General features: G+C 44.0%; 1 protein-coding gene across 1 annotated transcript; it reads left to right on the top strand.

Annotated features, from left to right (window-relative positions):
• The first annotated feature begins 282 nt into the window (after window positions 1–282).
• LOC112245087 (class A basic helix-loop-helix protein 9-like) lies at window positions 283–1182 on the top strand. The gene has a single exon (XM_024413032.1). The coding sequence runs from the start codon at window positions 283–285 to the stop codon at window positions 1180–1182; it is 900 nt and encodes a 299-aa protein (XP_024268800.1).
• Window positions 1183–17705: the final 16523 nt, after the last annotated feature.

Genomic DNA, 17705 nt, shown 5'->3' with positions numbered 1-17705 from the left:
GGTAATCACAGGGCACCAGGAGAGGAGGAGGAGACAAGGGCTGTCAGGACACAGCACCCAACAACGTCCCTACTGACAGCTCTGTGAAAGACGCCGCAAAACACAGCACCCAACACCAACCTGACAGGCAGCCCCTCAGAACAAGCCACAAATCGACAGCAAAGGAGGTCCTGGCACCGCAACGGCAACTTTGCGAACACTCCAGCAACTACTAAGTAGTCAGTGGCTACAGAGCAACTACAACAACAACCTTCACCATAGCTCCACAGCCAGCCAGTGATGATGATCTGCAGAAACCTGGTAGGGTCAGAGGAGTTCTCTGAGGAGGAGCTGGAGCTGTGCATGCTGGGTCAGGGGGAGGATAACGAAGGGAGCGACGGAAACCCCAAGGACAGTGAGGGCTCAGCCAGCAGCCCACCCAGCGACGATCCTGAGGAGGTCCAGGCCAAGAAGCGCAGCCGCCCAGTCCGCTCCAAGGCCCGCCGTGTGGCTGCCAACGTCCGTGAGCGCAAACGCATCCTGGACTACAACCAGGCCTTCAATGCTTTACGTGTGGCTCTCAACCACGACCTTAGCGGCAAGAGGCTCTCCAAGATTTCCACCCTGCAGAGGGCCATCAACCGCATCTCAGCCCTGTCTGTCTTCCTCAGCGCCAACCCCCCCAGTAAGCCCTGCTCCCACCGGGAGTGCCACAGGCCGGCTGGGGGGCCATTGGCGGTGGGAATGGTGAGGACGTCACGGCTGGACCCGCCCAGGGTGACAGTCGCTCCTCGCCAGGAGCCCCAAAGCTACATCTCCTGGCACCAGGCATCACTCCCCCACCAGATAGAGCCCCAGCAGGGCACCCATCCTCACAGGCTGCCAACAGAGACACACCTCTACATGGACAGCATGGTCTCCTCGTGTCCACCCTCACCACACTACCCTTGCTACTCCACCGAGGGCCAGTTGTACCCCTTACACGGACACTGTGGGAAAGGGAACCCCTTGGAGCAGTTGCCCAGCTCTATCAGGTACACCCAGGTGGGCGAGGGGCTGGGGTACCAGACGGGGGTGTGGGCCTCCTGCGCTCAGGGCTACATGGATGCGTTTGTGGACCCGTCTCCAGCCTTGGGCCTCCCCTGGCAGGTGAGCTACCTCCAGGAGACAGCAAGCCCCCAGCACAACCTGTCCCTGCTCTGACACTTGGACCAGACACGTTAGAGCCTAGCTATGCACCACTATGACCCCTGAAGCCTGGAGAATAGACCAGCCAACTGTCCAAATGATCTCAGGGAAAAATAAGAAAAAGTGAGCTTCATGTGCTCTCACTGTTGCAATGGATTCAGTATTACAGTGCTACTCTCTAAAGTAGAGCAGAGTCACTGATTTAAATGTGTTATCTAACAATGTAAATATGATTGTCATATCTTGAATGCAACGGCAATGTACATTTCAGCATGTTTTAAACACGACCATTCAAACCTTGTTTTTTATTTCAAATTATAAAGCCAATTAATGTTATTCTTATAGATGGAAAAGTTTCAACTGCTCAAAACACACTTCACTTGTCCAAAGTGTTGAGTGTCTGGCAATGTAGCCGCAATCCTCTTTACAAACCCAAAGAACAAACTTATGAGTTTTCTGTTTCATTATTGTACTCATGTACAGGTATATGGATGCTACAGTTTGTGTACTAAAGTTTTGAAACTTCTTAATAAAACATGTTTTAAATACGACTTACGAGTGAGTAGGTGTTCTGTCTGTCTTTGCAGAGAGTCTGCAGTTTGCATGAAAGCTTGTGTGTATGTGTGTGCTCGTGTGCATGTTGATTATAGCCTTGAGGTCTGTACTCTATAGCCTCTATCTTCCCAGGGTCTCAGCTGACAAGGGTCTCTCGCCTAGCTGAGAAATGGGTTTGCTTGCCCATTCTTGTCATATTTCCAGGAAAAGAGAAGCCAAGGTTCTGTTTACATGCCAAAATAAAAGTCTGAACCAATAGGCAGTGGTGCAACACCACCTCTTCTGTTCACATTGTGGAATCACTGAGGAATGCTGGGACTAACAAATGTGTGTTTTTCTTTGTTTTTTGGTGTGTGCATGTGGGTATGTATGTGTTCATCAGTGGAGACTTCTCAGAAGAGGAAGGGGAGGACCTCCTCAGTGAATTTCATAACAATAAAAAAATAGTGAAACGTTAAAAAAAGTGATCCTTTGTAGATTAAACTATACTAAATATATTCATGTCACCAAATAACTGAATAAAACACACTGTTTTGCAATGAAGGCCTTCAGTAGCCGCGGCAGCACTCTGTAGCGTAACACCTTAGTGTAGCCGAATGACAGCTAACTTCTGTCCTCCTCTGGGTATGTTGACCTCAATACAAAACCTAGGAGGCTCATGGTTCTCACGCTCTTCGATAGACTTACACAGTAATTATGACAACTTCTGGAGGACATCCTCCAACTTATCTGAGCTCTTGCAGCATGAACTGACATGTTGTCCACCCAATCAAAGGATCAGATAATGAATATAGTACTGAAAGCAAAAGCTACATCTAGCTAGCACAGCAGCGCATAAAATGGGGTGAATAGCTGACTAAGAGAGAGAAAGACAATAGTTGATCCGTTTTGAACAAATCTGTTTCTTCCTAAATGAAGGAGAAGCAAGAAAGAGAGCTACGCATTTAAAAAAAAAAAAAACTTTCCCTTAGCTTGCAAATGCAGCCTACTCAAACACCTGGCTCAAACAGAGAGGGATGCTATGTTAGCTAGCTGGCTATGGCTAACCAACACTAGAACTCTTCCATGTCAATGTAACCTTTTGTTTTTATAAATGTATTGCCATTACACTGGGCCCCGGTGTAATTGCTAAACTGCTTTGATTGTAGAGGGTTTACTAATGCGTTAGTTCTAGTAGTTCTAGTTGACTAAGACGTGACAATGAGGTAGGCTGTGTGTAGTGGTTAGTGGTCATGATATGAAGGTTTGGCTAGGAAAGGTTTTTTCTCCTGGTCACAGACATGTGATGTGTTGTGCACTGACGTCCACAAGCGAAGGGAAGAGGTGAGAGGAGGAGAGCACTTATATAGTTGCGAGAAGGAATTATACATACGAGCAAAGCGCTCATTGCTGTTTTTATGTGGCTGCTATGAAAGTGAACTGTTTGTGTGTGATCAGGGGTGTACACGTTCCTCTGATTCTGTTGAAAAACATTTCTTAAACGGAAGCAAACGGAATGAAACAGGGATAAACATACCTGAATTTGTCCAATAGAAACTCTCATTTGGAACTGTTGGACTAATGATTACACCCTAGATCAGCTAGATGCAGGCAAGAGTGTGCAAGGCGGTATCAAATGTGTCACTGACTGCCACTGTTTACTCAAAATTCTCTCGACCTGTGCACCTATGTTGTAAACTTACATTCATAGGCTAGGTTGTAGCAATCTCAGGATGGGTACAGGGAACACAATCGTCCTTCATCTTAAACGGTACAGACTGCCACTGGTGTTCATGTGCATTGCATAAGGATGTGCGAGTGTCAATGAGCTTCCACATAAACTTAGATCAAATACAAATACAACAACTATGCAATACTACACAGTGGTCCACTCCACAGTACCTACTACCTATAAGACAAAATACCAACAGCCCCAGAAGACGTGGAGTGAAGTCTAACATCCCCCCCACCCCATCCTACCATCCAACCGGCACATGTACTCACAGCTACCTACTCCCCTGTCTGTGTTTGAATGGTTGTGTGAGAACACCGTTTGAACACCATGGAGGTCTGCCAGGATGGGCCTTGGGCTGACACTGAAAGGAGCTGGCCTAAGGAGAGCTACTGTACAATACACTCAGTGTAGAGCCTGTAAGTGTGTGTCCGTATGTGTGCATGTGTTTGGTGGTTGTGTGTGTGTGTGTGTGTGTGTGTCTGCTGAAGGGTGGAGAGTGGATAGAGGCGTATCGAAGAGAAAGAGGATGAGAATGAGAGGGAGACATAAATTCAGTCTTTTGCTCCTTCATTCACCGACGTGACTCACTGGAAAACCTTGACTCACCAAATCTCATCATAGACACATTTGACTGACAGATCATGGTGACGTCTTCACACCTACTGTGGCAAAAAGCCAAGCCAACCCTGCCTAGCTGTTTGCATGCTCGTCTATGTAGGTCACCTGTATATAATTGTGGACAGTGGTCAGACACTTTCGCGCCATGTGCAAAATACTAATCAATCTCAACCTGATATCATGTAAGGGTATTAATGGTGCAGTTTGCAGTGGACCATGAACACACTTTCACCCAAGTTTAAACCACCTTATATACACACCACCCAAGTATATATCACCTAAGTATATACCACAGTATAAACTGGGTGGTTCGAGCCCTGAATGCTGATAGCCATGGTATATCAGACCATTTACCATGGGTATGACAAAATATTAAATTTTTTGCTCATAATTACATTGGTAACCAGTTTATAATAGCAATAATGGCACCTCGGGGGTTTGTGATATACGGCTAATATACCACAGCTAATATACCACATCCAGGTGAACACTATGATCACTTATTGATGTCACTTGTTAAATCCACTTCAATCAGTGTAGATGAAGGGGAAGAGACAGGTTAAAGAAGGATTTTTAAGCCTTGAGACAATTGAGACATTGTGTATGTGTGCCATTCAGAGGGTGAATAGGCAAGACAAAATATTTAACTGCCTCTGAACGGGGTATTGTAGTACACTCTTAGAAAAAGGGGTTCCAAAAGGGTTCTTCGGCTGTTCCCATAGGAGAACCATTTATGGTTCCATGTAGAACCTTTTTGGTTCCAGGTAGAACTCCTTTGGGTTCCATGTAGAATACGCCGTGTAAAGGGTTCTACATGGAGCTCAAAAGGGTTCTACCTGGAACCAAAAAAGGTTATTCAAAGGGTTCTCCTATGGAGACTGCCGAACCCTTTTAGGTTCTAGAAAGCCCTTTTTTTCTAAGAGTGTAGGTGCCAGGCACACATGTTTGTGTCAAGAACTGCAACGCTGTTGGGGTTTTCACGCTCAACAATTTCTCTTGTGTTTCAAGAATGGGCCAGCATCCCCGTGGAACACTTTTGACACCTTGTAGAGTCCATCCCCCAACGATCTGAGGCTGTTCTGAGGGCCCAAACTTTGTCATCAAGGCAAAGGGTGGCTACTTTGAAGAATCTCAAATAAAAAATACATTTTGATTTCTTTAACACTACTACTATTCTACAATATAGAAAATAGTACAAATAAAGAAAAACCCTTCAATGACTAGGTGTGTCCAAACATTTGACTGGTACTGTACACATATTTATATACAGTGGGGAGAACAAGTATTTGAAACACTGCCGATTTTGCAGGTTTTCCTACTTACAAAGCATGTAGAGGTCTGTAATTTTTATCATAGGTACACGTCAACTGTGAGAGACGGAATCCTAAACAAAAATCCAGAAAATCACATTGTATGATTTTTAAGTAATTAATTTGCATTTTATTGCATGACATAAGTATATGATCACCTACCAACCAGTTTTTTTACCCTTATTTTACCAGGGAAGTTGACTGAGGACACATTCTCATTTACAGCAACGACCTGGGGGAGAGATACAGGGGAGAGGAGATGGGATGAATGAGTAAATTGGAAGCTGGGAATGATTAGGTGGCCATGGTGGGAATTTAGCTAGGGCACCCCTGCAACCCCTCTGTGGTCACTAAAGATCCCAGTGCCATGGGATCTATAGGGACCACAGAGAGTCAGGACACCTGTTTAATGTCCCATCCGAAAGACAGCACCCTACACAGGGTAATGTTCCCAATCACTGCACTGGGGCATTGAGATATACAGTATAATTAATATATATATATATATAAATAAGAGTGCCTCCTGCTGGCCATCCAACACAACTTCCAGCAGCATCAGGTCTCCTATCCAGGGACTGACCAGGACCAACCCTGCTTAGCCTCAAAGGCTGTGACAGCACCATTTCACCATAGAAAATTCGAAGTATATGTGAATGTGCTTGGTGAATAAAGTTGATGCTGATTCTAAAGTTACCTTGATCACTAATTGATCCTGCTTTGTAGTATACCCCTAATGCATACTAATAGAACGTGCACGAGAGCACCCGCTGTTCTGGATGACTGTGTGATAACGCTCTCGGTAGCCGATGTGAGAAAGACCTTCAACATTCACAAGGCCATGGATTACCAGGACGCGTACTCAGACCATGTACTCAGACCATGCGTGGACCAACTGTCAAGTGTCTTCACTGACATTTTCAACCTCTCCGTGAAGTCTAATACCTACATGTTTTAAGCAGACCACCATAGTCCCTGTGTCCAAGGAAGCGACGGTAACCTGCCTAAATGATTACCGCTCCGTGGCACGTCAGTAGCCATGAAGTGCTTTGAAAGGCTGGTCATGGCTCACACTAACAGCATCATCCCGGACACCCTAGACCCACTCCAATTCGCATACCGCCCCAACAGATCCACAGATGATGCAATCTCAATCTCACTCTACACCACCCTTTCTCATCTGGGCAAAAGGAACACCTGTGAGAAGGCTGTTCATCAACTACAGCTAAGCGTTCAACACCATAGTGCCCACGAAGCTCATTACTAAGCTAAGGACTCTGGGACTAAACACCTCCCTCTACAAATGAATCCTGGACTTCCTGATGGGCCGTCCCCAGGTGGTAACAGTTGGCAACAACACGTTTGCCACGCTGATCCTTAACACTTAGTCCCCTCCTGTATTCCCTGTTCACCCACGACTGCGTGGCCAAACACCTCCAACACCATCTTTAAGTTTGCTGGCGACAACAGTTGTAGGCCTAATCACCAACAATGAGACGGCCTATAGGGAGGAGGTCAGAGAACTGGCTGTGTGGTGCCAGGACAACAACCTCTCCCTCAATGTGAGCAAGACAAAGGAGCTGATCGTGGACTAGAGGAAAAGGCGGGCCGAACAGGCCCCCATTAACATTGACGGGGCTGTAGTGGAGTGGGTCGAGAGTTTCACGCTCCTTGGTGTCCACATCACCAACAAACTATCATGGTCCAAACATGCCAAGACAGTTGTGAAGAGGGCACGACCAAACTTTTTCCCCCTGAGGAGACTGAAAAGATTTGGCATGGGCCCCCAGATCCTCAAAAGGTTCTACAGCTGCACCATCGAGAGCATCCTGACTGGTTCCATCACTGCCTGGTATGGCAACTGCTCGGCATCTGACCGTAAGGCGCTACAGAGGGTAGTGCGTACGGCCCAGTACATCACTGGGGCCAAACTTCCTGCCATCCAGGTCCTATATAATAGGCGGTGTCAGAGGAAAGCCCATAAAATTGTCAGAGACTCCTGTCTCCCAAGTTCTAGACTGTTCTCTCTGCTACCGCACGGCAGCGGTACCGGAGTGCCAAGTCTAGGACCAAAAGGCTCCTCAACAGCTTCTACCTCCAAGCCATTAGCCTGCTGAACAATTCATAAAAATCACCTCCGGACAATTTACATTCACACCCTTTCCTCTTGTACACTGCTGCTACTCGCTGTTGTTATCTATGCATAGTCACTTACAGATTACCTCAACTAGCCTGTACCCCGGCACACTGACTCGGTACCGGTGCCCCCTGTATATAGCCTCGTTATTGTTATTCTTATTGGTGTTACTTTTTATTTTAGTCTACTTGGTAAATATGTTAATATTCTTGAACTACACTGTTGATTAGGGGCTTGTAAGTAAGCATTTCACGGTAAAGTCTACACTTGTTGTATTCGGTGCATGTGGCAAATAAAGTTTGATTTGTTGTTGTGTGGACTAAAACATCATAAAGCATGATCAAATTAATTTGCCAGCTACAGTAATTTTGAGAAACATTGAGACGTAGTTTGACTGATTTACCTTTGATAAGCAGCTAGCTAGTCTGTGTATTTCTAAACTCTGAAATATTGAGTTATTTCAGAATTAAAGTTACCTGGTGTTACGAATCCCTTTTGGCCCAACAGTCTAGGGGGGGATGGTAATGAGACCCGTAACATAACTCATGCAAATTAGTATTGTGACAAAGTAAAAGTGTGAACGAAATAACCACGACAACAGAAATCTACCGTCAAACTCCAGGTTTATTTATAAACACACGGTAATGGGGGGAGCAGGAAAAGGGGCTGAGCTGGACCCAAGGAATGAAACAAATATACAAAAACACCCCTAAGCTAGACTAGCCTACTTTAACAACAGCTAACTAACCAAAAATACAGTGGGTGGTCCGCCCAGTTCTAACTAGTGTATTTAACAAAGTTCACCTACGGGTAGTGTATGCCCATGGGCGACTTGTCTTGGTTTCCCCCTTTTCCCACCAGCAACAAACAAACACCATAACCAAAAACAATACTCACAGGTGATGACAAAGTGCTATGGAGGTGCTCAAACAAAAGGGAGGTTAAGACACAAAGCGAGAGTGAAACACAGACCTACAGGCATGGCATTTACAGAGAGATTGAGCTCTAGAGCAAACAACTGATGGGGTTTTTAAACCAAGGGAAAGGAACTGTAATAGGGTAGGAAACAGGAGGAGGTGTGTCTTCTGATTGATGATTGATTGTTGACTGATTGGGGAGTGATGATGTTCACCTGTGAGGGGAGAAGGAGTGAAAAGAAACACACACAGGATACACACACAGGATACTTGTATCCGTAACACCTGGCTAGCGCATCTAGCTATTCCCAGTTAGATAATATGTTTTCACTTATTGCATCTGCATGCTTGTTGCGTTCTCCCTGGTTTCCATTAGTTACCCATAGCCAAAAAGTAAAACTGGTTTATATTGTAAAAATTAATTTAAGGATAGGTTAGGGTTTAGGCATAAGGTTAGCAGTGTGGTTAATGTTAGGGCTAAGGTTAAGTTTAAAATCACATTTTATGAGGCGCGCTTTATGACTTTGTAGCTGTGGAAACTAGTGATGACCGTTCTCCCTGGTGCACTCGTGAGCTGGCTGCTCATTCTAAATAGTATAATCTAATCTGGTTAAAACAGTGACAGCATGTGCAGCAGTGGTCATTCCGTTTTTGACATTTAAAAGTGAAATAGGTGTATTTATGCTGCTGTTTCAAATGCACAGATCACTTTACATATCTTCTCAAAGAAACTACTGGTTGTTTGAAAACTTGTTGTTGATTTGTTGACAACTCCAACCACCTCCCGCCCTGGATATTCAGAAAATCAGTGGCTGCCGCTGCCTAGACTTCATCCAGAAAGAGCATAATCTCCAAGGTCAGGCATCTCATGTTGTGACTAACCAGAGATTTTACCGCAGTATCTAAAAACGTAAACCCATCAGCGATGTCTCTGTCAGACAACTCCGCCTCCATGACGTCTGCCGCCACCGACCTGACGGAAAGAAAATAAAACAAGATACTCGTGTGAGAGAAACGATGCCAAAACGCTGAGCAGTGTGTTTAGCGTGTGTGTATAAGATGCAGAAATGAGTCACCTGCCTGGACCGCCTCTCCAGTTAAAGGAGACAAGAGGACTGACTTCACACCTTAAACCCACCCCCACAACTAGGGTAATTCAGGTCAGACACACACACACACAAACACATACAAACACACACACACACACACACACACACACACACACACACACACACACACACACACACACACATACACACATACATACATACATACATACATACACACACACACATTCACACACACACACACACACACACACACACACACACACACACACACACACACACACACACACACATTCACACAAGCATTCTCTCTCTAGCACACGGCGGGCACACATACAGGCCTTCATATTCACAGTAGTAAAGACACCCATGGCACTATGACATCACCAAACGCAGGGTAAGGTAGCTTCAGGGCATCTGACACCCTTAGCTTGTTCCCAAGACATGTAAAAACAAACTGATAGCGGCTTACTTTCCTACCTTCTCACTCACAGCATCCAATTACTACCAGTAACTATGAGAGTTAAATTATATGACAAACCTTTACGCTTCAGATTATTTTCAGAGGGTGAATAGACAAGACAAAATATTTAAGTGCCTTTGAACGGGGTATTGTAGTACACTCTTAGAAAAAAGGGTTCCAAAAGGGTTCTTCGGCTGTTCCCATAGGAGAACCATTTATGGTTCCATGTAGAACTATTTTTGGTTTCAGGTAGAACTCCTTTGGTTTCCATGTAGAATACGCCGTGTAAAGGGTTCTACATGGAGCTCAAAAGGGTTCTACCTGGAACCAAAAAAGGTTATTCAAAGGGTTCTCCTACGGAGACTGCTGAGTCGAAGAACCCTTTTAGGTTCTAGAAAGCACTTTTTCTAAGAGTGTAGGTGCCAGGCACACAGGTTTGTGTCAAGAACCGCAACGCTGTTGGGTTTTTCACGCTCAACAGTTTCTCCTGTGTTTCAAGAATGGTCCACCACCCAAAGGACAACTGTGGGAAGCATAGGAGTCAACATGGGCCAGCATCCCTGTGGAACTCTTTTGACACCTTGTAGAGTCCATCCCCCAACGATCTGAGGCTGTTCTGAGGGCCCAAACTTTCTGTCATCAAGGCACAGGGTGGCTACTTTGAAGAATCTCAAATGAAAACAATATTTTGATTTCTTTAACACTTTTTTGGTTACTACATGATTCAATATGTGCTATTTCATAATGTCTTCACCACTATTCTACAATATAGAAAATAGTACAAATAAAGAAAAACCCTTCAATGACTAGGTGTGTCCAAACTTTTGACTGCTACTGTACATATATATTTATATATCACGTATATGACGGGAGTCAGGAAGCAGGTGAGTTTAATAATAAAAAATGCAAAGAAACAAAACATGAGATGGTTACAGAACATGAATGGAAACAACACTGCTGGATGACTTAGGCTATAGAGGGCTAAATACAGGGAGAGTAATTAAGGTGATAATGAAGTCCAGGAGTGCTTAATGATGGGGAGCTGGTGTGCGTAATGAGATAGCTAGGGCCGGCACGTGGCTCCAGCCACAGGACGACACCAGCCAGGGGGACGGCCCCGAGGGCGAGGATCGGGCCGGTCTGGATGGTGGAGATGTAAACCTCGGATGATGTTGGGGTCCAAGATGTCTGCCACCGGGACCCAACATTGTTCCTCTGGGCCGTACCCCTCTCAGTCCACCAGGTACTGGAGCCGACCTCCACAACGTTGGGAGTCCAGGAGGGACCTGACGGCATAGGCGGGAGTCCCATCCAGGAGGGGACGACACCAGCCAGGGAGGCAGGAACCACCGGCTTGAGGAGGGAGACATGAAAAGAGGGTGATATCCGGTAGTTGGTGGAGAGTTGTAAGCTATAAGTTACGTCATTGACCCTCCGGAAGACCTTGAAGGGCCCCACAAACTGGGGGCAGGGCAGGCGGAGCGGGAGGTTCCTGGTGGGGAGCCAGATGCGATCACCAGGATGGATCCGCATGCTCCTTCTGTAGGCGAAACCACTCGTCTACCGCAGGGGCTTCAGTCTGTCTCAGGGTCAACGGGGCTATGGCCGGCTGATACCCCAGTAGGCACTGGAAGGGAGTCAGCACGGTGGAGGAGTAACAAAGTGTACATGTATAAACAAACTGACAGCGGCTTACTTTCCTACCTTCTCACTCACAGCAACCAATTACTACCAGTAACTATGAGAGTTAAATTATATGACAAACCTTTAAGCTTCAGATTATTTTGTCACGTTCTCATGAAGATTCCAATGGGCAGTTTCACTGAGGAACACTAGGTGGTGCAATAGGGCAGTAGTGTTCAACGGTATACGGATGCATTATACCTGAAGTGTTCTCAGGTAGAGAACGAGTGCATTCCACATTATTTGCGATTACATGTGATAACCAACTGATGGCAGCACCACACTTAGTTCGTACTTCATTCTATTCACACATTTAGCCTAAATCATGTGATTGATGGGATATAATTTCAGTGGTTATAATTGTTCTTGTGTCAGTTGTAATATATATGGAAAAGGTGAAGTAGGGAGCATGGATTTGATTGAGTGCCGGGGGTGCATTCAGGCATGGAGAATGTTTCTAACTACATTTCAAAGGAGCAGATTCACTCGTAGGTGACTAGATAAGCATGCCTCGGTCTTGGCCTATACTCCTACATACTAGTGGTGTTCCAAGTGTTATTTATTTTAGACTGCACATTTCAGAAGATTGCTATATCATATCAACAAGGTTCCTGACACGTTTAAACACTTTCCTGGACGTGGTGAGATCTGATCATCTGTGCATTGTGAATGCAATAAAGACGTTCGTGCCCACTGTCTCAGACCTGTCTTCCATTTCTGCTGACCTAATTTTCACCAGTCTCTTATACACCATAACCCCTCTGATGGATGAGACAGTATGTTGTGGTGCTACTCTGGAGGTAGGAGGGGGAAGAAGAAATATAGGCCTACTGTAACAAAGACTTCCTGCCTCTCCTTCTGTCTCTCAGACAGTCTCCCCTCCCTCTCTCCTCGACCCTGACAGGCAGCTGACAGACAGGAGAGAGCTCATTTTTCAGCGTATCCTTCAGCTCAGACATCAAGAGTACAGATCCAAGGCCATCAACTCCACTATTACTCCAGGCATAAGAAACAAAAAGGCATATGTATGTATGTATGTATGTATGTATGTATGTATGTATGTATGTATGTATGTATGTATGTATGTATGTATGTATGTATGTATGTATGTATGTATGTATGTATGTATGTATGTATGTATGTATGTATGTATGTATGTATGTATGTATGTATGTATGTATGTATGTATGTATGTATGTATGTATGTATGTATGTATGTATGTATGTATGTATGTATGTATGTATGTATGTATGTACTGTATGTATGTATGTATGTATGTGTGTGTAAATCTACACAGGGGGAAGGGCATTCTCCAATGCCATGCCAACCTGTCCTAACCATTTATCAATCTGTGTGTTCTCCTCTGGACACTCCCCTCATGCCATCATACATACATCACTATGATACCAGTTTGCTTCAGCTTGGCGGGCAGCAGTAGGACATTACATTTTTAGGTCATAACCTGACCACAACATCAACATCAACATGTCGGGTACGGGGACCTGGGAAGAAGTTGAGTGACACATCTCCCAAGGCACCATGGTTACACTGCTTGGCTAGTAGAACAAAGACACAGGCATTGAGCCGCACACCCTCCCTGGTTTTATCCCATACTCTGAGAGGAAGATTGCAGTCCTGTTCTGAGTTTGCAGTGTGCTGGTGTGCTGGTGGCTGTGATATCTTTGGCTTGCCTCTCTCTAGCCCCGTTTATACCTTGTGCTAACATGGGTCCTTTGTCCTGATCTTGTCTACATTCTGAAATGTGTCTACACATGGTATTAAAATGTGTATTTTATGGGCCTCCTGAGTGGCACAGCAGTTTAAGGCACTGCATCACAGTGCTTGAGGTGTTACTACAGACCCAGGTTCGATCCCCTGCTGTGTCACAACCAGCCGTGAATGGTAGTCCCATAGGGCAGTGCACAATTGGCCCAGCGTGGCCGGGTCTTTCAGCATGACAATGATCCCAAACACACCGCCCGGGCAACGAAGAAGTGGCTTCGTAAGAAGCATTTCAAGGTCCTGGAGTGACCTTGCCAGTCTCCAGATCTCAACCCCATAGAAAATCTTTGGAGGGAGTTGGAAGTCCGTGCCCAGCAACAGCCCCAAAACATCACTGCTCTAGAGGAGATCTGCATGGAGGAATGGGCCAAAATACCAGCAACAGTGTGTGAAAACCTTGTGAAGACTTACAGAAAACATTTGACCTCTGTCATTGCCAACAAAGGGTATATAACAAAGTATTGAGATAAACTTTTGTTATTGACCAAATACTTATTTTCCACCATAATTTGCAAATAAATTCATTAAAAATCCTACAATGTGATTTTCTGGATTTTTTCCCCTCATTTAGTCTGTCATAGTTGAAGTGTACCTATGATGAAAATTACAGGCCTCTCTCATCTTTTTAAGTGGGAGAACTTGCACAATTGGTGGCTGACTAAATACTTTTTTGCCCCACTGTACGTACCATGGCCATAATTGAACATATTTGCTGCTAGAAATGTGTTAAAAATCCACTGAAGTAGCTACGAATTTCGTAACCAAACCAACCTACTTGCTAGTTTTGCTAACCAATCCATCAGTCCTAGCTTGCTATTATGAAAATCAAATTCACCAATGCCAATCATGTTTTTAATTCGACTTTTGCTTTCAAAAGCAGCTCAAACACAGAATATGCAAGAATGAACTATAACCATTGAATTTTACCACGCTGATATACCGTGAGTTATAAGGAAATAATGCACGCTCAAGAATGCCCTTCAAGGAAATCAGAAACTAGCATTCAATAATGCCATGGTATAATGATGATTTAAATGGCTTCTCTGTCCAGATCTGTCTACACTTGTAAGATATCCAGACACAATGTGTGTCTGACTACCTCCAGAGTTGGGCAGGATGATCTGGCCACAATTGGATCACAATATGTCTTTTTGATTGTCTACACCTGTATAAAAATGTGGGCACAATCAGAACGTCGACAAGATCAGGATAAAAGATGCAAGTTAGCACCAAGTATAAACAGGGCTTCTGTGACTGTTCTGAATGTGTGGTTGGTCACAGCAGGGCTCCTGCTAGCAGTGTTTAAACCAATACTAAAGCATGCTGGGCCAGTGTGTGTCATCTCAGCAAACCAGGGTCCAAACAATAATTTGTTTTCTTTCAAATACTTTAGCTGCACTTGATTGATCATGCTTGGCACAAGGGAACTAATGGAACAGACCCAAAAGTGCAAACCCCACACATCTGGCACTCCAGGCAAGCTGAATCATACGCACAAATATATTTTAAAGACAGCTAAATACTATTTGAACCCAGGTCTGCATCTCAGTCCTGATACGTTTTTAACATGGTCAACAATCATTCCCTGCTGTTTTTCTCCCAACTCGATCACTTGATATTTACTTTGATTATGACTCATTATCAGGTGACTCAATCCAATGACTCAGTTTTATTTAGATTCCATTTGAAAAACCCTGCCATTATTCACAGGCAGTAGTTGGTGCTTAAATATGCTGCAGAAGAAAATAATCAGGAAATGGCAAAATGAACAAACAGAAAATACTTCATTTTTCATTACAGTTACCAATGTCTCTACATCAAGGTATTGGTGGATCTTCCCTTGCGGATGTCTTAATATCTATGTATTTTTGTCATTGGTGGTGGGGTGCTATGCTATTAGGGCCTCATTCTTTTGCCCTTCTTTCCTCTCTTTCTGGGAATTAGAGGCCTTGAGCTCACATATCGATCGCTCGTCAAAACTGCTCCGAGGACAGTCTGTTCCAATTAAACACACATCACAAGTGTTGTGGAGAAAATCGTATAAAAACACTGTCTGGAAAAACATCTAGGGCATACTTCAAATGTCAGCCTCCAGACGAGCCCTCAGAGAGCCTCACTCTTCAGATCTCTGTTTAGAACTTTCTTACTGAAAAATACCAACCAACAACATTACCACTGCTAAAACCACACACAAATATTAAACATTTTTCAAAATATAGTGGTGCTACATTAAAAAGACAGACATTTAATTGTGAATATATTACTATAAGGAAATCCACAGTATGTACTGTAAATGAATACTGGTAGATCTCTTATCTTTCATCAGATGAGGACAAAAAACTATATCTATGAAAGGAAGAATTACATCAATCTATACTTTGTGGAGTTCTATGCTCCTCTGTGAAGCAAATTATCAGATGTTTCTATACTTCATGCCTTTGCTATTGACAGCTTCGCTGCCATGGAATTTTCCTGAAAACAATCCACAAGATGCCTCCCTCTGCCACTGCCTCCCACTCTGAGGAAGATGAACTCCCATAACCTCTGAGCACTTAAAGTGGAGGCAGAGACACAGACACTGCAGTGCATTTCTTACACAAATACTGGATTCTGGATGTTGGTTGACTGCAGTTAATCATTTCATAATCGAGCAGTCACTTCTTCAGAAGACACCAACCCAAAGCAGTAACATGCCCAGTTAACCACATGACATTGAAGTACAGCATGCAGGTCTGCATACATGCACTGATGAACACATACACAGTTTACTTCCACTTATGATTCACATACCCGCTTCTTCCAAGAATGCAGACATCTGAATGCAACAACAGTAATCTATGATGTTTGTATAAAAGCCAATCAAATTAGTTGGGCCCTCACCCTAATCATTGACTACACAGAGTCCACACTCCACAGCCATATTAATATTCACCACAGCGTGGTGAGCAGGTACCGGCTCCCCCTACTCTTGTCTGCTGTCCTTGAGAGAGTGCTGTGGCACTCCCAATTCAATCTGCTCCTTGTGTCTGCAGCTGGACAGAGAAATGAAAGTGCACATTGACCCTGAAAGCAATCAAAAAGAAGCATAAGGCTGTGACCTCATTGCCCCCCATCCCCCTTAGAGACCTGTTTTGGACTTGAGATTTTTATAGAACAGCTATAAAATAACACACACATAAACAAACAAAAAAACATACAGAAACCCATACCTATGGTTAGTAAAGACGTCAGTGAGACTAATACAAATCATTTCACTATTGTTTATTATTTTTATAACACCCAATGAAAAAGAAAGGAAACATTGTACTGTATCTATACGTATTCATATCTATATATATATTTGTTTACTTGTTTTATTATATGGCAGAGCAATCATGGCTTTGTATATCAGCGTTGGCCTGGGTTAGATGTCCTGCAGGACAGGCTCAGTTCGAATGGATGAGTAATGTTCCAATTAAAAGTCATAGGGGAAGAATTGAAGAGGAATTCCGTTACTCATAACGTATGTGACTGAATTTGTACCACGTTTCAGTAGCAGACTCTCACCTGGGAGCGATGGCATTCTCACCTGCCCATCCCCATACCCCACACGCTGTCACGTATTTCAGATTCCCCAGGAGAGCAATCCAATCAATGTGTCATATGTCACTGTCGATCTTACTGTGGCAAAACTGTATTCTACAAGAAATAGATCACTATTGGGAGACTGAAGATGTTTGACAAGTTAATATCAGAGCCATGTACAGTATATAGAGCAGAGTTGGGCTAATGCGGTTCTTGTTATATGATGCATTTACATGACACTTCAAAGTTCTATGGCAGCTATGTTAGCTCCCCATTAACATTACATGGGGAATATTGCAAAAAAACGATAAAACTGAATGTCTAGAATGAGCATTATGATGCATTTCCACAACACAAAAATGTCATTATTGAATTAGAATTGTAACTTTATTCTTCCTGTGAGGCACAGGAGGTTGGTGGTACCTTAATTGGGGATGACGGGCTCGTGGTAATGGCTGGAGCAGAATGAGTGGAATGGTATGACACACATGGCTTCTATGTGTTTGATGCCATTTCAATCATTATTATGAGCCGTTCTCCCCTCAGCAGCCTCCACTGTTGTGTGATAACTTCTTTTTGGGAGTTAATAAGATAATAAGCATGTTGACCATGCTTACATGCACAACAATATCCCGTTATTATTCTGTTTTTGAGTTGACGCATGTAAACATCATATCCCATTTACAATAACCCGGATAAGTTGCCTGGGACATGCTGATCTTAAATGGGA

Source organism: Oncorhynchus tshawytscha, linkage group LG30, assembly GCF_018296145.1.
Source record: "Oncorhynchus tshawytscha isolate Ot180627B linkage group LG30, Otsh_v2.0, whole genome shotgun sequence".
Taxonomy (NCBI): Eukaryota; Metazoa; Chordata; class Actinopteri; order Salmoniformes; family Salmonidae; genus Oncorhynchus; species Oncorhynchus tshawytscha.
This window is presented reverse-complemented; position numbering and strand designations above follow the sequence as displayed.